At 40.9% G+C, this 22,886-nt stretch overlaps 1 protein-coding gene across 8 annotated transcripts in view; it reads right to left on the bottom strand.

The window, feature by feature from the left end:
• Positions 1-22,886, bottom strand: part of LMO7 (LIM domain 7) — a 144,048-nt gene that overhangs the window by 9,366 nt on the left and 111,796 nt on the right. For 6 of the 8 annotated variants that reach the window (XM_035115708.2, XM_060273330.1, XM_035115711.2 and 3 more), the window contains 10 exons: positions 20,196-20,310; positions 16,161-16,322; positions 15,223-15,410; positions 13,302-13,359; positions 11,682-11,738; positions 8,643-8,668; positions 7,561-7,665; positions 6,065-6,157; positions 4,153-4,496; positions 2,089-2,145 (listed from right to left, as the gene is read on the bottom strand). In XM_035115708.2, coding sequence (XP_034971599.2) covers positions 2,089-2,145; positions 4,153-4,496; positions 6,065-6,157; positions 7,561-7,665; positions 8,643-8,668; positions 11,682-11,738; positions 13,302-13,359; positions 15,223-15,410; positions 16,161-16,322; positions 20,196-20,310 — 1,205 coding nt within the window. The remainder of the gene's footprint in view (positions 1-2,088; positions 2,146-4,152; positions 4,497-6,064; positions 6,158-7,560; positions 7,666-8,642; positions 8,669-11,681; positions 11,739-13,301; positions 13,360-15,222; positions 15,411-16,160; positions 16,323-20,195; positions 20,311-22,886) is intronic. The other 2 variants (XM_035115706.2, XM_035115705.2) reach the window with 2 other exon arrangements.

Genomic DNA, 22,886 nt, shown 5'->3' with positions numbered 1-22,886 from the left:
ATCCCAACAGATCCCCTCACCAACCTCCTCATTCTTCCTTTACATGTGGCTAACCTGGCCTCCTCTCTCCCTTTACATTCCTCACTTTACAGCTCAACCAAACCATGGGCCACACAAGCTGCAAAGGAAGAGCCAGGCTAGGCCAGCTCCCCATCAACTGCTCTTCTGCTGCTTCCCTTCTCAGACCAGAGCACCACTGAGGCTGAAATGGCAGCAGTGGTGTAGCAGAGGACGGTTGCCAGGGTTCTACCACAGCCTGTCCTAGTTGTTCCTTTCGCCATGCTGCTCATGTGACAACAGCCTTATGATTTTATTATATAGAGAGATTTAATCCTGTGCAGCATTTGCAAATTATATGTCGGTATAGAGAACCATCCCGATAATAGTCCAGACCCCTAATCTGCACTGCAGGTGGGGATTAAGATGTGGTTGAGGTGTCCCTCAACCAGTTTTGGGTTGGCAGGGGAAGCCCACATGTTATCACAGTTGATATGCCGGCTGGGGGCAGCTGACATAATGGCCCCAAATGGGGCATTTTAGGGGTGGGGTGGAGCAAGCGACAGATCTGAGGGAACAAAAGCCAACTCATTTCTTGGTGAGGGGTCCAATTTGAGCCCCACTACTGGCCCAGTCTAAAAGCTGGTGCTGCAAAAGAGAAGAATCAACTGCCCCAAACTTCCCTGCAAGCAGCAGAAGTGTAAATGTAGTAGACCAGGGGTGGCCAACTCCCAAGAGACTGCAGTCTACTCACAGAGTTAAAGACTAGCAGTGAACTACCCCCTTTTGGGGGGTTCAGGTCAAAGTTGTTGAACTTTTTTAGGGAAGAGGGAAGCCCGTTTCTTGGGTGTTCAGGTCAAACTTGTTGAGCTTCTTTTAGGGAGGAGGGAAGGGCCAAAATGTTGAGCTCTTTTTAGGGGAGCCAAAGTTGTTCAGCTTCTTTGGGGGGAGCCACTGATCTACCAGTGATCTACCACAGATGTCCAGTGATCTACTGGTAGATCACGATCTACCTGTTGGACGTGCCTGTAGTAGACAATCCACTGCCCCAACTAGGATTGCTCTCTTAAAACAGTCAGGAAATCGAGTCAAGCAAATGCATATGGATAAAGTGAACAATAGTCCCAGGAAGATTTGGAGGATTATAGACTGCAACATATGGAGCCAGTTCACTGTGATTTTAATTTGGAGAGGAGCAATCTTACAAGGTGGGAAATAACTGCTGTTTCGATGTTCACTACATAAGGACAATGGAGATAACTAGGCACTAATGGAAAAATGCCTCGGACATATGGATATGAATGGAAGATGTAATAATCAAAAATAAATCAGGAACACTGAACATATCCCCCCCTTAATGTACTATGTGACTACAGAAGCTCAAACAAACCCTGTCACTGTTGATATCTTTGCTCACTTCTACGCCCACTCTTTGCTTTTCATATTTTAGATTATACAACCATGTGGGTGAACAGCCTATAACAAAGTATGATGTAATCACGGTCAATAATGGTTGGAGATAATAAAAAAAATAACAGCTGAAATTATCTGGTGCCTCACTAAGCCAGTCACATCTAAATTTTCCTCTACGTTGAAACGTATACTGATAAACATGGTGCAGAGGCTGTTGTGAATCACAGAATTATACTTTAACATCTGACTTTACTACATTACATCATATCTGAAAGACTTCCAAAAATACTATTAGTATATGCTTTTATCTCTTCTAAAAAACCAAATATCTCTTCCAAAAAAACGCCCAAAAATTCTGCAGCTGTGGTGGCTTTGTTTTATTGTGGTATGATCTAAGGCAGGGGTAACTCAACGAGGTGCTGCCCAGATCTCTCTTATCAGACTCATCACCCTCTGACCATTAGCCACAGATGCAGGAACTGAAGTTCCAACAACCTCATTTACTACCCGGGATCTAAGGCAATGCAGCTGAAATGACACTTTATCCCATCATACTTCCACGAACTAATGCTGTATTTCCCTAAGCTGTACCAGGATTCCAGCATTTCAGAGGCACACTTGGAAAAGAACCCCAGACAAGCATAAAACTGCAGGACAGGAAAACCAGCATAGTTTTACCTGTTAGTACTGAAGTAGCCTGTTTGTTCATCAGAAGTTCTTGGTGTTTCAAAATGCCTAAAGTAAACACACATTAGAATGAATAGATTATACAGGAAGAGATACTCATTTGGCTGGTACTGCAGGAAGATACAAAACCATGAACAATAGCCTCCCACATATTGAACAAGAAATTCTTGCAAATCTAGATTTGCATCCAAGAAAACAGGAAGCTGTAGGAGAAGGGATGGCAGATTAGGAAGTTAGACCTGTTCTTTGTTTTATAATTTACAATAGCAGCATGACTTGTCTTAGAAATGCTCAGTGCCAAGTTCTGAGCATTTACAGTTTGCAAAATAAAATATATACAGTATATTTCACTTTTGCAATGCAAGATCTGAGGTTCTTATGCACTCAAATTCATTTTTAAAGGTTTGGACACACACATGGGGAAGACACAGCGATGGTGTGACTGAGAAGCACATGGGCAAGGGAAGTCTGTGGAGGGAGGAAGAGAAATTAAAACCTTCCCCTCTCTGCAAACTTACTTTCTCCAGCTGAGCAATGAGAAAGCAAGGACCTGCTCCCATTTCTCAGCGGGCAGAGATAGCTGATTATTCAGGGAGCTTTCAGTGTGCCTGGATGGAAACTTCTCCTGGATTCCTTTTGGTGTGCTCAGAAATGGGCTACCCTTAGTGCACAGAGAGGAAGCAACAGGAACTTTTAAAAAAGCAGTTTGCATTGTTGCCTCTGTGCACTAAGACATGGGAGTGCAGTGCAGAAAGTCTCAGTGCAGAAAGAGAGGAAACCGGAGGGAGGGGAGAGAAAGGGATGGGTGTAAGTTAAAGGTGTGTGATTGTCTGCTGCCTGGCCACAGCCACTTATGCAAAGCAGTTTCCAAAAGTGTTACACTAGAGTAATGTGGCCCTTGCCTTCTTCCCCCCAAAAGGATTCCTGCCTTTTAAATACTAAATGGTTTAAATACTTCCAGCGTGTGCAGTTCTCAACAGGTAGATCTGCAAAATCTGGCAGTTATGGTGGGCATCCATTATAAGTGCTGTAAGTACACACAGCAAACTAAAGCAGTGGTGGCAAAACTGTTGCCCTCCAACGCTCACCAGCCTTGCCCAGCATGGCCAATAATCAGGGGTGATGGGAGCTAGAGGGCCACATATAAGCCTTCCTTGACCTAAACAAACATGCAAAAGTAACGCCGCTGTTAGCATCTATGCTCTTAAACCACGTTGGTTATCTATGCTTCTGTTTGCAACAGGCATGCAGCAGGCCTTGTTAACTGTAAATCGCACAACAATCAGGTGGTTTAAGAATGAGGGAGGCACAACTGATGGCAAATACTTAATTCAGCTTTCCTTGGTAAATTTTGCTGCAGTAGCTGCTACATGTTTTCTTGGCTCAGGCTTTTGCTGGCAGCATACCTGATGATGCAGTGGCTGGAGCCCATGAATGCAAAGCTTAACCAAAGCAGTTCTTCTGCAAATCAGTCAGTGTAGCGTCAAGGAGAGGGAAAGTGTTATATCTATTATGGTTTAGTGATGGGGCAGAAACCTAAATGAGGGGTCTGGGCACCAGATTTCTGATTCCTGCATCCTAACATATCAAGTTAGGATTGGCTCTAGAGTCCTCAAAAGTCCACGGAGATCCTAACCGATTCATATATGGGGTTATTGCCCGTTGTAGCACTTGGTGTCAGCCCTCCTGGAAGACCCTATTATTGATTTACTAAGCTGGGATGAGGATAAATGAAGAATGCTTATGCTGGATGTCCATTAGGACTTGGTTGCTGCTGCAAGTGCGTATTTGCATCTAGGGATACTTGCAGCCACGGGAAACAGAGCTTTTACCAAAGTCCTACCAAAAACCTCAACATAAATAGTCCAGTTAACAATTTGAAACTGACATTGTTTCAAAACAAGCTTATTGGGTGACTCAATTGCTTTTTGCACCCATAAGTACTTGTGCATCAATATAATAAATTCTCATGAATATAAAGTATTTTAGTCATACATTTTTGAGCTTATGCTTATGCCTTCTGTAGGTCACTATAGCAAAAAACTGAATGCACACCTTTGATACTGGGGCCTCTGTATCGAAGTTTCCTTGACTTGTTCAACCAGCAATTTCTGTTCTGCTGCCTCCTGATACCTCGGCTCCTCTGCATAGCACACATTTCTTTCCTTCTCACGTTCTAGTTCTTGGCGCTTCCTCTCTTGTTCTGTTGCTGCTTCCAGTCTCTGGGCCTCCTCAAGATGTTTCCTATCCTCTTCCTTCTTCTCCTGTTGTCGTTCTTCTTCCCATCGTCTACCAGCATCGGAATAGTCAGCCTTGTGATCTCCATTTGCCCTCCACATGGAAACAGGAGGTTCTTGTGCAGTTACAGACACAGTATTTGGCTTTAATACAGTCTCCTCCTAGAAGAGAGTGCAAGGCTTATAAAAATGAAACCGACAGAATGGCACAGAGTTTTAGGAAATGGAACCACTGAATATTATTAGCACTTGCCCTTGCCTCTTAACTTTTAAAATTAGTGGGTTTTGCCATATTTAGCACATTTAGTACTTCTACTTACATTTTATTTTACTCGTTTGCTTTAACTTAAAGCAGGCAATTATTTTTAAGTTTTAACAAATTTTTAGCTTTCTGTATTGTATTTCTTGTACACCGCTTAGGGATGATTGCAGTTAAGTGGTCCATTATCAACCATTTAAGTCTGTCACACTGTATGTTTACATGATTAAATATGATCTTTGCATTTTATGGATCTGGGAACTGAACACTATACCTGCTTAAGCTCTGGCGACTGAACACTTGTAGATTAGTCCGCTTGACCTGCACTGTAGAGCCCTCAGTGCAGGGCTAAAGCTATCTAAACTTTTCTTGAAGTCTTCCAGCAATCTCCAAGGTCATGGACAGAAACAACTAAAAGATCGATGGTAGTTTGTATGCAACCTGCCAGTTGCTGCTATTCATAAAAGAAGAGAGTTTGCATAGGACCTTGGTACAAGCGAAGTTGAAATGAATAAAGGTGAAAGCAACAGTCTTTCATCCATCCATCCATCCATCCACATTGTATCCAAACTGACAATGCATCCATTGTCAAAGAGAAGTCTTACCCGGACTTCCTTCTCAAGATTTTTAATTGAAACTGGCTTAAGGAAACAGATCGGCAACAGCTGGTGAAGGTAAGCGGTGACACAAAGACCCAAATTAAGCCACCAACTACTACGCAATCTGTGTTTTGTAGTAATAAATTCTGCTTGGATCTCTTAGTACAGCTTCCCCCAAAGTAGTGCCTTCCAGATGGATTTGGGCTTCAACATGGCTAATGGCCATGGTTGATGGCAGTTGTAGTTCAACAACATCTCAAGGGCACCAGGTTGAGGAAACCTATCTAAATGGAACTGTTAGCATCTATTTTGACTTTTAATGTTTTTTAATGCACATTTTAAGATGATTTATCATTACTGCTAGAATCTCATGCTATTCATGGATTTGTGATTTGTTTGTTTGTCCCGATGAATCTACAGTAGTGCCTCGCTTAACGAATGCCCTGCTTAACTAAATTTCCGCTTAACGAAAGGTTTTTTCGAGCGGAGCTTGCCTCGCTAGACCAATGCGTTTTACGAAAAATTCGTCTAGCGAATCGCTGTTTCCCATAGGAATGCATTGAAATTCAATTAATGTGTTCCTATGGGCAAAAAAATAAAATAAAAAAAAATTCAATGCATTCCTATGGGATTCGCTAGACGAATTTTTTTGCTATAAGAAAAGACCCGTGGAACGAATTAATTTCGTCTGGCGAGGCACCACTGTATTATTATCATCCTGTTCCTGTTTAGATTTTCTTCTAGTGGAATATAGTTGCCTGCATTTCCTGATTCTGGTGCATTTGCTTACTAACCAGGGAGAAAGCAAGTTGTAAATTTTGTTCCATGGAAGTTCCAAGAGAGGGTAATGCACAATAAGTTATAGAGCTCACCTCATTTAAGTATTTGGAGTTCTCCTTTTCAGCCTCTTTCTGAGCTTTCAGCCATTCTTCCTTCAGTCTCTCTTGTTCACGCCTGTATTTCTCCTAGTTTTTTTTTTAAAAAATAAAAAATTATATTAATTTCATGGCATAATTAGCTGAAAGTATATTTTCTGGCAATGTAAACTGCATAGAAATGTGTTGTGTTCACTGTACTGTACAAAGTAAGATAAATCCATAGTTGGGCAAGCCATGAACACACTCTTTTACATTATAAATATCAGTTTCATTTCAAATAGTGCCCTCTCAATAATGTCAAAATCTCAGTACTCTTATGAAAGCTAGTTCTGGCAAATCAATGGCAAAGGAAGGTACTATATATATATATATATATATATATATATATATATATATATATAGCACTTTTGAAGATGTGTAAAGGCATGGTGGTGCGGAAGCATAATACAAATTTGTAATTGATTCTAACCCTGTACAAATACAGTCATACCTTGGTTTAAGTATGCCTCAGTTTGAGTATTTTCAGTTTAAGTACTCCGAGGACCTGTCTGGAACGGATTAATCCACTTTCCATTACTTTCAATGGGAAAGTTCGCTTCAGGTTAAGTACGCTTCAGGTTAAGTACAGACTTCCTGAACCAATTACACTCATACCTCGCGTTAAGTACACTTCAGGTTGAGTACTCTGCGGACCCGTCTGGAACAGATTAATCCACTTTCCATTACTTTCAATGGGAAAGTTCGCTTCAGGTTAAGTACGCTTCAGGTTAAGTACAGCCTTCCGGAACCAATTGTGTTTGTAAACTGTGAGGTACCACTGTACATTAATTGTTACCTAGGTACTTTCTCATTTACCTTTTATTTTACTTCTTCCTATAAGAAGCAACCCACTCTTCCTAGAAAGGAATGGGTTAACCTTAACTTCTGTTTAGGGAGCAAAAATAAGTCATCAGACTTTTAACATTTAATCTCAAAGCAGGATCTGGTTTTGTCTAAAGCATCTCAGAGATTTATGCGATGCAAATAGAACATAGGGAGGTTGGGCAGTAATAAACACACAACTGGTTTTCAGATCAGCAGCATTCAGGATGCATAATAACATATTAAGATGGCACATGGTTTGCCCCAGAAGCCTTTCACTCTAAAACAGATGACAAGATATCAAAATAGGATAAACCCAAAGGTGCTTATTTGGAAAGAAAACCCATTAGCAAAATAAGATTTTATTCTAAGTATCTATACAAAGCAATTATAAACCACATATTAATACTATGTTTAGTATTAATGGTGGGGATTTCCATCTTTAATTGCTTTAAAATAGCAGTTATATACTCTCCAAAACCTAGCCTCACTAAGTTAACCTTAAATCACTATAGACCATTTCTATTGGCAGCATAAATTTCAGAATAGGCTTATTTTGGAGGTCAGTCTGGCTGGCCAAATCCAGAGCCAACTTTGTAGTGATGGACATTGCATTATTAAGTCCACACCTGAAGTAAGCGATCCTGTTCTGCTTGCCATTTCTCTTGTCTTTTTCTTTCTTCCTCTTGATCCCAGGCCCAGCGGCTAGAAGCACTGATGGGTGGAACTGAGAGCTGAAACACAGAAACATAAAATCAGCTAGAGCAGAATGTTTTGTTTTGCTTTGAACACACACACACACACACACAAATTTACAATGTCAGTCTTAAACCAGAAATAGATAATATTTGGCAGTGAACATGGATTCCCAATCTTGAATTTGTCTTAAGTTTGGCAGAGAGGGCAGATAAGGAAAATGCTTAACCCTGCACACTTTTGCTCTGCAAGCTATCACACCCACCCAACTTGGCCAGTCTTGGAAAGTGCCCAAGGAAAAGGAGGCTTCAGCTCTGTTCCTTCCCGCTTCCATGGACAGTACCCATCCCAGGTTTGCGTATTAGAGGCAACAAACTGCTAGGTTGGCAGAAGCTGGGACAGAGCAACGGGAGCTCATCCTGCTGCACGGATTCCAACTGCCAACCCTACGATTGGCAAGCCCAAGAGGCTCAGTGGTTTAGACCACAGCGCCAAACGCCGGCTCCCTCAGCCAGAAGCGAAATGAGCGCCGCACCCCATAGTCGCCTTTTAATGAATTTAACCATCCAAGGTTCCTTTACCTTTTTACCTCTAGAGGCAATGTTATATTGAGAGTACTTTTTGTTCCAAACATCTGGTTACATTCCTTATTCACCAAATAAAGCTATCTTATGAAGAACCTTTCTTTCGGTTTCAAGCAGGTAGATTTACAGTCACGGGGTGGTAATCCACTACAATAATTAACATGACTAAGCTAGATCCATTAATTTTAACAGGTCTACTGTGAGCAAATATTAGTTGAATACCACCCATAGTTCTTGTTCATCAGTTTTTAAAATAATAATTTTCATGATAATGTGTGACTGTATATTTCCCCCAAGTTATGCATTATTCTATTCTATCTCATAATAACATCTTTACTGCTTTATCTGTGGGAATGTACGTATTTTTTAATGTTATATTATTATCTCATTAGTTAAATACTATTTACTATAACTTAAGCAGCAATACTCACATCAGGAATGGCAGGCTCTGGGCCTCCTGGCAGTGAGAAGACAATAATTTTAAAAAGAAAGAAAAAGAAACTTTGTTAGTATGACCTGGAAGATACCATTTAAAGTTGTAAGCTATTGGAAGGCGCTATTTAATCTGTTGGGCCCCATTCCCTTATCAGGTCAAGGACTTTCAGATGAGCAAACACCTATTAGAATTGTATGATTTTACAGTTTTTCATCAGTTGGACAAGCAAGGGAGAAACAGCTGCTCTACATGGAAAAACACACAAAATGATGGTAATCTTAAGGATGAATACGTGCGTCACCACATCAAGAGAAAATTGAGAGAAGTCTGTATTTTCCCCAGACTTTCTCCAGGGTTTCATAATGCTTGCCAAAGCAGCATTTTAACAGTAATGTTATACTCCCACATTTTTTTCAGATCGTAATCCACCATAGGCTTCTGACCACAATAAGCAGGAAAAGATAGCAGCTGTAAGACAATTAGGGAGTAAGGATTTCCCAGAATGCACTGAAACGTGGATAGTCTTAGAATGATATGAGGAACAGCAAAACAAAAACACACAAAAATAGATCTTGGGATTAATATATCACACATCAAATTCAGTGAACTGGGTTGGAAAAGACCTCCCTCTTTCCTCCTCTCCCCAATAACCCATACAACCAGAAACGAGGAGTGCACCAGAAAAAGATGGACACATCCTATTCCCTGCCTCAAAAGATGAGTAGCACTGGCAGAAAGCACAGTAGAGAAACAGGCTGCATGAACACAGCACATAGTTCTGTGCAAGATGCAAGATTCATCACTCAATGCAAAGATGCAAGATTCATCACTCAATGGCTCCCCCCCCCCACTTTAACAGTGCCCAATGGAAATAGGAAATATCAGCGTAATGGATAAATACAAATTTGTAGACACAGCATAGATAGCTGTAAAAAAGGTTTAAAAGGTTAAAAAAGGTTAAAAAGGTTAAAAAGGTGCTACTGAAGGAATTTTTTTACAATACCACAAAGTTCGCTAAAGAATCTTCTTTTAAAAACCTGGCTAGAACCAAAAAGCCACTTTTCAATTTAGAATTAAGCAAAAGCTCATCACAAAGCAAAGAATGCACTGGGGGGGGACCCACTTCTACTAACGCAGTATTCAATTAAACAACATATTTGAAAGTGGCACTACTCATGTACTTTTCTGAAGGTTTAGGCCATCAATAGGATGGCTCCCTTTGTTGTTGTTTTTAAAGAAACAGCTGCACATACATTTTTATCTTGCTTACCAAAGACATTACATTGGCGTATAATTCACTTTCATTCCAACCACATTTTAACTTCTATGTGATTCTCCTTAACACCCATTTTTGCAATGCCAAACCCAACCACATACAACAGATGGGTCAGGTTGTGCTTTTTGCTTTGTATGATAGATTTTTTCAAAAAAAATTTTACTAGATATATTAATCACTCAGCATAATGCTCTTAGGGCAGCGTATACAGAAATAATAAAAACACGCACAACAGAGGTCAAATACAAAATCAGTAGGATTGGTTAAGTGCTCCTGCATTGGGACTGTATGCTGAGAAACTGCACAACTTTCAGAGAATTGCAACACTAGCAATTATATATATATATAAAAAACTTTAATACTTCTTTATATATACACAGCAGACTGCAAATAATTGCGTAGAGGTTGTTATCTCTTCTGGTCTATTGTATAGGAAAAGTTTAACAATCTTTTTCCATCTGCAACACATGAGCACTCTCAGCAGTATTTGTAAACGAGGGAAGATACGTATTTTTCCTTATTAGTGACAACAAAGTCTCTTTGCAACAGCTCCACCCTGACAGAAGATGAGCGGACTCTCACATCAGATGACAAACATGCAATAAAAAGACAAAGTGGAAAATTCTAAGGAAACCAGTGAAGATAATAAGACCACGTTCCATACCTGTCCAGCAGTTTTTATTGTGAAGCACATTCCATGTTTGGAAAAGCCCTACCTGCACAGCCAAGAAGCTGAGGGATTGAAATGTACAAGCAGGCCAAGGCCTCCCCCTCTCCCCTCCGCTGGCTTTGAAAAGAACTTAGAGAGGAATATGCCATCATAATAAAGGATGCTTGACAGCTATGCTGAGACATTGCAGGTACCTGCTCTAACCCCCTAAGCACAGGAGGTACTGTAATTCACTCAGCAGTATATCACTAGGACAAACCATCCTAACAGAATCAAAGAGAAGCTTTTTAATATTTTGTACTTATCAAAGGGACGTATATATTCAAGGGAAAACAGACCTTTGGTGATACTTAATGTTATGATAAATGTGAAGTGCCTTAATCACTTCAAAACATTCCATGTGCACAAAAATACTGAAACAGGTAGAAGCAAATTACTGAAGTGAAAAAATGAAGGAGGTGAGATGCAACATGCAAAGCACACTAGGAGCAGCCTTAGAGAATTGTGACAAACCATTCACAGCCGAGACACTGTTGTTTTGATTCTTAAAACCCCTTTTCAAAGTATTTTGGAACCCTAGGATTTGCTCATGGTTATGGAACAGGAATTTTTTAAATTAGCTACTGCATACTAATCTGCCAATTTTTAATAAATCTAAATCGTATTATGAATACATTTAAATTTGACTGCATTTCTCGGGTTGGGAATTTATTGTAGCATGTCTGCTGCTTTGCTCAGCGTAATGGCATTTGGTAGAAAAGCTGCAAATCCGAACAAAGGTTTCTGTATTTCACACTGCTTCCCAGTGAGAAGATCATTTGAACAAATATCAGAAGTGTAAAAGGTTTGAGGAACAGAGGAACACACAAAGCCCATTACCACAAAGGTAGACCCATGAATTGTAAGAAAAACCTGATGACCCTAAGGAAAGAATGGAAACAGATTAAGCTAGTTTGGCATGACGGCAACAATCAGTGACTGAAGAAACTTAGAACCCAACACCAGAGACTTGTTAAGAAGAATGTACATTGGGGAACAATTTCATGAAAGTACATGAAATGTTAGCTTTGGGGTTTGTTTGTTTTTACCTTGTTCAAAAAACTGTGATCGCCTTTTTAAGTTTTTCAAAGAAATGGGTTCTGTGTCTATTTGGAAAAAATATGAAGATACAAAACAAGTCAGTGTGGTGTGGTTTGGCTTTATTTAATATCTGTCCAATGGATAAACACTATTCAGAGCATCCAACCTAAGCTGCATTGAAACAAACATCTTGCCAGCACAGTAGCCTATGTCACAGGAATGTGTTTGCCAAAGTACAGTGCTCCTACTCTATACATCATCTTTCAGTGTTCAAAATTTCAGCAGAGGCAGAGCTAGGGTAGTAAACGAGATTGCTGGGAAACGAACAACCAGAAAACCTGGACATTGATCTCTGTTCGTTTCACTGGGTGGCCTGGGATAAGTCATTATCTCTTGGCCTGAACAACCTTACAGGGGTGCTGTAATATACTTCCATATCAGTGCCTTGAACTCCTTGGATGAAGGGTGAGATAAAACATTTAGTAATACATTAAACGTTGTCCCGTAGGGTCTGGATGGCCTTCTTGCTCAGACAAACATTTCTTTCAATACTTTAGTTATTTATCATTTTGTACATGCTACTTCTATTCTGCTTGCCTTTTTAGAAAACTCACATCAGCCTAAATATAACTATCAAACAAAACAAATCTTAGATAAGTGCACTGAGCTCATGACAAGTATCAGTTGTCCTTAGATCAGCAACTGCGGTGTCCAGTGGAGGGTTCACTTCAATTTCTATGTGCTGCAGGCCGGAATTATAGAAATGCATTCTTAATCTAACTGCATGAGTATAGGCCAGACTTGAGAAACTTGGGCTCCCAGATATTGCTGGACCACAATGCCCATCATCCTTAGCTACCAGGACCAATGAGGATGATGGGATTTGTAGTCCAACAATACCTGGGGATCCAAGTTTGAGAAAGGCTGGCATAGGCAGACAAAGCTGTTGCCATCAACACACCACTGAAATAAATGGAAACTGCAAGGGAAACTAAGCTCTACGGCTGAAATGCATTCTAGTTTTATATTACAGGATAGGTTTTCTCTTCCTTTGCCTTCCTCAAAAGTCTGAACCTTCAAAAAACATACACTAACTCAAAGTCTTACTGGGCACACATAAATTTGCACCGTACTATTTTCTACACATTGAATAGACTTTTCTTTTTTCTTTCAAAAAAGCATTTTATAGAGTATCTCCCTCCAAGCACATATGCACGCGCGCGCACACACACCCCGAAGCTCGGACGGACGTGACAGTGAAAGGCAAGTAATCCCATGAACTTGCTAGGACCACAACGCCAGTACTGTTTTGAGTTAAAATTCTTTCTGCCTCCCCCCCCCCCTTCTTTCATTCTTACTACACACACGCATATTGTCAGTCATGCAGTAATAAAGGAACTAGCTGCCATCTTGTTAGCAGTTCTTTATATATGCACAACGCTTCCGGAAGAGAACCCAATTGGTCTTCTGCATGCAATTATATTTATGAGCCACCTAAGAAAATTGGAAGTTCTCATATTTCAACTGTACACAACTCCCAAGTACACCATATCCACTAGGTATATATTTTTCCCTTCAATCCCAACCACTGCCTACAGCTAGCAACTGGAAAGCTCTGATGGTTTTACCTTTTTTCTCATTGGAATTTGCATCTCCTTGCATTCCATTCACCTTTGTTTCTGAATCCTGAAACCAGAAAAATTGACATACTGAAATAATTCCATGACTCTTACCTTCATCCCCTGCCCCCGCAAAAAAAACCCTTTTAACTACAACCGCTTTTGACACATCTGGTAAGCCATACAACCCTAAAGAACTTTAAAGGTGAAGGTAAAGGTACCCCTGACCGTTAGGTCCAGTCGTGGACGACTCTGGGGTTGCACGCTCATCTCGCTCTATAGGCCAAGGGAGCCGGCGTTTGTCTGCAGACAGCTTCTGGGTCATGTGGCCAGCATGACAAAGCCGCTTCTGGTGAACCAAAGCAGCGCACGGAAACACCGTTTACCTTACCACTGGAGCAGTACCTATTTATCTACTTGCATCTGAAGAAGTGTGCATGCACACGAAAGCTCATACCAAAATAAAAACTTAGTTGGTCTTTAAGGTGCTACTGAAGGAATTTTTTTTATTTTACTTCGATCCAGACCAACACGGCTACCTACCTGTAACCACATCTACTTGCACTTTGACATGCTTTCGAACTGCTAGGTGGGCAGGAGCTGGGACCGAGCAATGGGAGCTCACCCCGTCATGGGGATTTGAACCGCCAACCTTCTGATTGGCAAGCCCTAGGCTCTGTGGTTTAGACCACAACGCCACCCGCATCCCCCAATGAACTTTACTTTTATGCATATTTAATAAATGATGTAGAGCAGGCTTCCTCAACCTCGGCCCTCCGGATGTTTTTGGCCTACAACTCCCATGATCCCTAGCTAGCAGGACCAGTGGTCAGGGATGCTGGGAATTGTAGTCTCAAAACATCTGGAGGGCCGAGGATGAGGAAGCCTGATATAGAGTGAACATGTTCTCCTGAATTTCAGTGGAAAGATGTAGGGGGGAATAGCAAGGAGAGATCTAGCATAGTATTTTCTATACTGGTCTGATGCTCTGTATGAAACCCCATTGTACCCAAGGTGACACAGCAATACACATGATGGTACTATCACACAGCCATTCATCTAATAATCTATTACTGGATTTAAAATCTAAAAATTCTAGCAATCAGTTCATGTGGCATTATGGGCTTCCAATGCTTAGAAAATCAAGAGAAGGGATTTCGTGGAACTTGTTCCTCCATCTTCAAGAAGGAAAGGGTTATGCAAATGTTTCTCAGACTTCTGGCAGCTAAGTTAAGTTTTCTGATTTAATACTGAACATGTAACTGGCATGCTTATTTATTTGCTTTGTTGCAAGTAACTGGCTAGTAATTTGCTTTGCTGTTGCACTGGGAGCAGCCGAGTGATCCAATGAATGAATGGACAACCAGGAAATTAAGAGCTAAATTTGTGGTTCAACTCTGAATGGTTTTTTTGGTGGGATATATATATATATATGTTCTGTGAAGGTTTATGTATAAATAAAATTATTTATCCCAGTGCAGTGCAAGAGATGCAGCAGGGGGGAGATACCTACTTGGATGGGAAGAAGGTGAGGCCAGAACAGAGGAAATAACATGACAGCTGTAACCAGACACCTGTATGGGTATTTACTTTGGGTTCATAGGAAACTTCAGTAATGTCTCCTGCAGTATAATAGCACTTCTCTCATAGCGCAATAGAACGACTGACTTATGTTGCCAGAACATGCAGCAGAAATATCTGGCTGCATCACTTTCACATGTCCCGGCATAAAAAGTTGCTGGCCTACATCACCACCTAGCCAGCAATAGGACCTGGACTTCTGGCCAACAGGCCAAGACAACATTTCTTCATTAACCGAACCTTGGAGACATTTAACTTTCATTAAGTGAGTACTTTCTAGGCACAGTTTAATGTGGCTGAGAGAAGAAGTGCAGAACCTCTTCCCAAATGCAAACATAGGCATACTTACATCGTTTTGAAAATTGTTGTGCAAGTCCTTTTGTGCTGACGTGCTTTGACTTTTGGCTGAAGTGCTGTCCACAGACGTCGCATCAATCCATTTGTTCTCAGGTGTACCTATAATGTTGGTAGCCATACTGGTGAGATTGAGGATTTTGTGCCTTGCATATGGCAGGGAAGGCTGGTCTTTGCCCCAGTCTGATTGGCATGTGGAGATCAAAAAATTGAAAAGTAGACAGGGAAGTTGTCAAAGCATAAAGAAAAGGACTTAATGGAAATACATCAAAACCAAAACACGGACAAAAAAGATAGGAGGACAGATGAAGTAGAAAGTGAATTGGAATTTGTATGTGTGAAAATTGGTTAGGGCTTTTTTTATGTACAGACCGCCTTCCCCAAAAAAGCAAGCATTAGTCAAAGGCAAGCACAATGAACAATAGCAAGTTTACTAACTTTTATTCTTCAAATACAGGTATACACTCCAGTGCTAGAATATCTGGACAGAGAAAGGACCTAATTGCAAGGGTTTGGTGTGGGGAGTAGATCACATGGATGCCCTTTCAGGAAATGGAACCACAGAACTACCGGTAATAATAAAAGTGCTGGATTCTTTCTGCATCTCTCTGACAAGGCCAGGAAAATCAGTATTTCTGAAGGCTGCGGGAACAAGAAACCTACATGGATATATTTCTCCTTGAAAAAAGTTATCTCCCGTTTTAGTAAAGTAGACTTGCTAATGCAGATTTACACTGCTTTAACACATGCAAAAAACATCAACCCAAAATTAGCAGCAGCAGGAACTGTATTTACAATAAGCAGGTGCTCCCAGGAAAAAGCTGTTGCTGCAGAAGGCTGCAGAAATAAAGAACTCATCCATCCCAACAAGTTCGCAGGCAAAGAACAGACACCTTTCAGGTCACGCAGAAGTCACCCCAAGTAAAAGCTCACCCTTCTTGCCGTATCGCCTGACATCCATGACAAGGTTTCCAGTTTCTACTGAGCTGCTGATGGCTGCTTCCCACTGACTCTGGTCCATACCTGAAACCTTTGTGCCATTGAGAGTAAGGATTTCATCCTCAACATTCAACTGGCAAAAGTCTGCTGGGCTACCTGGTGGTGATGGAAAGATGAGAGCTAACTTGTAATGTCAGAAACATGGGGCAGCTAAATAAAAAAGGCACTCACTTTAATTTTTTATGTTACTTTTAAGACTTTTTTGGTATGTTTTATCTTTGTGAGAGTTGCTGCGAGTGCCTTGGAAAGACAATGGGGGGATTTTTTTAGAAGCCACTGAATAACTATCAGGACTTGTCATTCATATTTAACATACAATATGTCTTTTCTTGTGCCTAAGAACTACTTCTATGCAAGTAATTGTTGGAGTGTGCCTTTGGGGGTGAAGTCAAACCATTGGAGAGTTACAGTGCCTGCTGTGGCTGTAGATACTGGCATGGAAGAGACATGTTTTGTTGCAGCTGGGGCAGATGAAGGTGCCTAGATGTGCTGCTACAGGTGCACCATGGCTTTAAAAGTGTGGATTAATTCAAAGACACAAGAGGTACAAATAATCATAATGACTCAGCTTTATACAGCATTTATTGATAGTTAATTGACAGGACTAGAATAGTTTGGTATTTTTATAGGCATAAAGGTTTGTTGTGAATACAAAGCCAAGCAGTTAAGGTGGTGTGGCAGTTTCTTGGTTTTGCAAATTGTGAACAAGGATCTCCTCCTCTCCTACATTAAAAAACACGCTAAAAAGGCAAAAGCAACAAATGATCCTACATAATTCTAATATGCCACCCTACCATACCCGCCAGAGAATCACTGCTGTTTTGCAACTTGTTATCTATATTGCCTCTGTGAACATTTTTAAAACACACTCGTATTTCCTCTGTTTACATTGGTTTTCAACCATGTTGCTAAGCACAGCAGAGAAGTGTGAACACTTCAGAGCACTTTCCCACCCAAGATCAGGAGCACTTGCCAGTATCAGTTCCAAGTTATGAAATGAGATTTTTTTTAATAGGCACCCTCAAAGGCGCAGTCCTCCATTGTCTCCCAAGACGGATGCTAACCAACTGGGGTGGAATTTTAATAAGCTTTTCTATCACCAACCCCACACCTGCTTCCCATCTTTTCTCCCAAGGAGCTGACATGTGATGTTACTCAGCTTTATTCTAACTCACGCATGCCCAACTTTCAAGAGACTGAGATCTACTCCCACTATTAAAAAAAAGTTGAGCTTTTTTTAGATGGCGGGAGGGTCCCGAGATCTACCACGGTCTACCTTTTGGGCATCCCTGTTCTAACTCATCTGCAACATAGACAGTGAACTTGCCAGACCAACTTTACCAGAATGGAGTCCTGAATCCAGTGTTCTCCTGCCCAAGTTAATGCCACACTGGCTCTAAAGCACATTTCAGTGTATAAGAACCAAGCTAGGGAGGCCATAGCTCAATGTACAAACATGGTTTTAATGCAGAAAGTTCCAGGTGCCACACCCAGCATCTTCAACTAATAAGGTCTCAGACAACAGTTCTGCAAAAGACTTCTCTGCTCAGTGCTATCCAGCAGAGCTATTCCATGTTGTGAAGGACCTTTTACATCATGGCGAGCAGATGTTACATGATGTCATGGAACCCTGTTGTGACCTATTTGCAAAGCACTTTGCAGATAAAATTACTTAGATCAGCTCCAACTTGAACTTCGCAGGAGTCCGGAGGAATTTTGGATTAGAGAGTCTGTTTGTCCTGTTTAATTGGATACCTTTCAGCTGATTGGCTGTGAGGAGGTAGGCAAAATCTCTGGGGGGAAATGGATTCAATGGCCCATTATCTTGATTATTGCTTATCCTGTCTGATAAATCAACTGTCTCGGCTTCTGTTGAGCCAAGGACACTACAGAATGCCTCCCTTTGGCCATAAAGAAGCAGGGATATGACTTCTGTTTAGCAAACTATCTTTGGACCACCTTGAAGCTGAGTAACTATAGTTAATTGTCTAATATGGTTACTTTAAGACTGGGCTACTGCAATGCACAATATGTGGGGCTTCCCTTGCACTTGATACAGAAGCTGCAGTTAGCATAGAATGCTGCAATGCAATTGCTGACAGAAGTGAGACCTTGTCAGCATATAAAACCTAAGCTTAAAGATCTGCGCAGGTTGTCAAATGGTTACCAGGTCAAGCTGAAAGCTCTTCCCCATGGCCTGTGCCATTTAGGGTTCTGTAAGGGTCTATGTTTTTCTCCATGCTTCTTAATATATGCATGAAGCTGCTGAGAGAGGTCATTAGCTTCTGGGCTGTATTCAAGGCGCTGGCCATTAAGGGTTTTATAGGTTGAGATCTTTCCTAATGGAGCTTCTACTCCAATGAATGACTTGCCAAGTGAGGTTCAGGAGGCCTGTTGCTATACTGCTTTTCAGGAGGCTGGCGAAGAATTGTCTTTTAAAAAAGGTATTCAATTCTGATAGCAAAATTTTGATAGGTTTTTGATAGCAGAATCTGGATGGCCATTGGCCATGTATGATCTAACTGAGATTCCTACATTGCATGGGATTGGGCTAGATGAGCCTCAGGGTCCCTTCCAACTCTACAATTCTTTGATTCTACGATTAATGGTGCAATTTGGCCGGCTCAGTTTGTTGCTGGAATTTGTTAAACAGGGTAGATGCCGTTAATTCATTAATCTGAATGTAAATTGTGGTGCTTTGGCAATTCTGTTTGTTTTTATTGCTGTTTGTGCCACTCTGAGTTTTCTTGGAGAAGCAGTAGGGACTGGACTTTTAAAAGATAAATAATAAAACTTATTCTGCTTTAGGCCTGGGAGAGCGGCTATCAATATGTGCACACAGCAGTGGGCAAATAAACCAATAGCCTGACTTGGAGGGTGACAAGAGGGTGACAGCTGAATGCCTGAATCTATAACTTCATGGCCTCTACTTGTACTGAAAGCACCACAATCAACTTTGCCTGTGCTAAGTTTCACGGATTCAGGAGTTGTCTCAGACTTGTAGGTCAGACCCTGAGCTTCTTTAATTATTAATATCTTAATCTCACTGCTTAGTAAATTACAGAAAAACCTTTACTACTCCTTTTGCTATGGCATGCTTCATTGTTGAAGAGCTCTAATGAATTCCTTTTGGGAGGCCAGAAAGACAAACTACAGTTTCTATTAGGGAAATAATCCTTTTTTGTTGTTTTAAGAGTGGGGAGGGGGAAGAAAGTTTTGTAAATTAATGATGCTTTACAACAAAGTAAAAGCAATACTGCCGAAAAACTTATATAATTTCTTCACAAAAAATTCATGCAAGTGAAAGAGCTGGTATAAGAGACATCATTTATTTCCTCTGAAGTGTTGGAAGGGTGTTACTTGAATATGAAAAGGTGATAATTTTTAAATTCTAGCTCAGCTAAAGCTTGGCTATTTTCTTTTAATAGCCATAATTTCTCATAATGATCATCATGATTTCTTACTTATATGTTTATGATGTCATGCATTGTTTTGTTTTTGTCACAAAAGGAAATAAAATTTATTTTTTAAAAAAACAACCATCATTATTTTATTCAAAGACAACTAATAATTTATTGACACTGTTGTCAATATGTTTAACTACATCAAAGACAAACCTTACTTTCTTCCTTGCATGCAAATTATTTTTAAAAGTGCAATGCATTTATATGAGAAAATTAATGCAGTGCAATATAGACCTTCTAAACACTTGGGGGGGTGGTGGACATTTTTTCCCTGGCTGCTACTGGAGATCTACAGTTGACAGCAGAATCAATCACACATGCAAATAAAAAGAATACAAATTAATCTTAGAGCATTCTCTACTATTCACAACAGTTTTTATTTTTCCAGCACCCTTCCCACCCGAATGTGCAACCTGAAATCTTCAGATCGATTTAGATCAATTGCTTGCCTTCCAATTAACTTTCTCAAGGCAAGCACATTAAGAGTTTACATGGGAATTTTTACCTTCTTCTATTGACTTCACAAAGACTCCAGAAGGATCCAGGTGCACAGCAAACCCAAAACTCCGACTGCTACCCGGTCTCTGGTTTATACTGATTCTCATATCACTGTACTGGTCCTAAAAAAAAAAATTAAATAGAACATGATACTGCAGTATCTGGTGTCACAGGCTCCTACATGGAGGAAAGTCTATCCATTAAATAGGTGAGGCAACTTACAATGTGCGCTCCGGGCTATTAAATTATCTATCAAGCAGACAGAAGTGTTCTCTGCACTAAAAAAAGGCTAGCTAGTGCTTTACTTTGGCAGCTAATTTTAAATGTTGCATTCCTATAAATACTTGGGCCTTGCTGATAAGACTTGTTAAGAAGTGCTTCAGCGGACAGAAAGTTAACCCTTTGATACGCATACCAGTGATGACAGGCTGTTCAATTGCTCAAAAAAAACTGTACGCTTTTACTTCTGCCTCTTGCATTCAGCAAATGAAGACTAACTCGAGATTAAAAAACACTCCAGGCACATTTGGCGGTGAGAGTCGCCCATTCATATGTCTCAATAATCCATGTGTTGACAGAAGCTCATTTGGTACCCATGAGTATGTTTTGTATTTGAAGATAAGCTGCATTTTCATGGTACAAAAACCAACACACATACGCCACAACCAACCAACCTCCCTCCCTCCCTCCCTCCCCAAGTCAGACAGGTATTAACATGATCTAGAGGCCTAAAATTTGAACTGAAGAAGAGCTTGCCAGATCAGGCCAGAAGCCCTATCTAGTCCAGTATCATCTTCTTACAGTGACGAAACTGATGCATATAGGAAACCCACAAGCAGAACCTGAGTGCCATAGCACCCTCGCCACTTGGGGTTCCTCCTAGCAACTGGTACTGGCCTTCAACAGTGGAGGTAGAACCTAGTCACAGTAGATAGCAGCTACTGGTAGTCTTATTTTATTTTGGGATCATGTGTGGTTCAATTTGTTGTTTAGTCATTTAGTCGTGTCCGACTCTTCGTGACCCCATGGACCAGAGCACGCCAGGCACTCCTGTCTTCCACTGCCTCCCGCAGTTTGGTCAAACTCATGTTCGTAGCTTCATGTGGTTCAATACACCCCAACTATTATGTAAATATCAAAACATTAGCACACCTCTCCCCCAAAGACTGGAGGGTTCAAATCTGAAAGCATTGTTGAGGAAGACATTGGTTTAAAATGTTTGGGAAAATCCGAGAGAATGGCAGCCAATGGCAGGCTGGAAGTGTTGATTTTGGGGAGGGGGAATTCCCCCCCACCCCAAAAAAGCTCAACAACTTTGCCCAAAACAAACAAACAAAAAAGCTCAACAACTTTGTAAAAAAAAGGGGGGACAAATAGAAGAAGATGGCTTCACCCCCGGTATGGTTCCCCTTTATCACATACACAGCCCAACAAGACAATGATAAAAATCCACCAACAGCATACAAATCAATATGGCTAACCTGACCCAAAAACACCCACCCACCCCACTCACACACAAAACAAAGACCACCACAGCCAACCACAAAGGAACAACCATATCCTAGGCCAACCCCAACATCTCTCACCATCAAAGGAAAACAAGTGAACAACAGAGAACCTACACAAGCGACGCTGACAAAGACCCCACACACTTATTAAGGAAAATAGAAACATTGTCACCCCACCCTCCCCCCATCTACTTTCCTTCCCCTCTCCTCACCAATGTCTCAACAAATGAAACTGATTTGTAAAAATGCTGAGAGAGACATTGCACATTTCTTTGTAAACCAAGAAAACCCTTAGTAATAATAATAATAAAAGGCTGAACCCTATGGCAACCCTAGATTAACTCACTCACTAACCATATAGCAGGTGGAAGACATTCTGGTGCATTTCCTAGAGGCAAATCTCCTGATTAGTGTGAATGTAAAAGTTTTTTTTGGGGGGGGGGTGAGCGGGTGGATCCACAGCTCAAAGGAAGGGTGCTTAATCCTTTTCATGCCTTCCTGTCATCACTCTAGCACAGGGCAAGTCAAGCCACACATACAGCAGAACGTTTTATTTCTGCACACTTGAATCAAGCTTGGATTGAAGGAGAACCAGCTGGGGGTACCCAACTTCATTAACCAACCAATTTTTTTATACAGAGGCATTCACAGGGATATTGAAATCATTAGAGTAGTTCTACATGACCTAGACAGAAGGGTTTGGATCCTTCTGCTCACAGGAGGAGGCAGAGGGAAAGGGATCAGTCTGTGGTGTGTGCAAGGGAGCAAACTGCTCACAGGATCTCTGGATCCAACTCCTGGATGCTGGTACATACACAGTCCGAGGCACACTTATCACGATTCTTATTATCAGCTTCCATACTTTGAGTGGAGGTTCTGGTACTGAGCCTCCTTCATGCTCTGAGGTCTGATATTGGGCTAGAGCAAGAATGCTGTCTTACTAAGATTCCCTGAACATTGCTGTGGATGAGGAAGGTAAAAAATCCAAAAGGGAAACCATGAATACATGTAATACTACACCCCCACCCCCAGTGATGTTAAATTCTCAAGAATAATCATTTGGAGAATACTCTTGAGAATATTCTCGATTAATGAGAATATTAGAGAATTTTCATTCAATCATTGTTCATTACTTACACTGGCAATATCACAGCTTGACTTATTATTTACTAGATTTTTTTAAAATGTGG

Source organism: Zootoca vivipara, chromosome 4 (genome assembly GCF_963506605.1).
Source record: "Zootoca vivipara chromosome 4, rZooViv1.1, whole genome shotgun sequence".
NCBI classification, from domain to species: Eukaryota; Metazoa; Chordata; class Lepidosauria; order Squamata; family Lacertidae; genus Zootoca; species Zootoca vivipara.
This window is presented reverse-complemented; position numbering and strand designations above follow the sequence as displayed.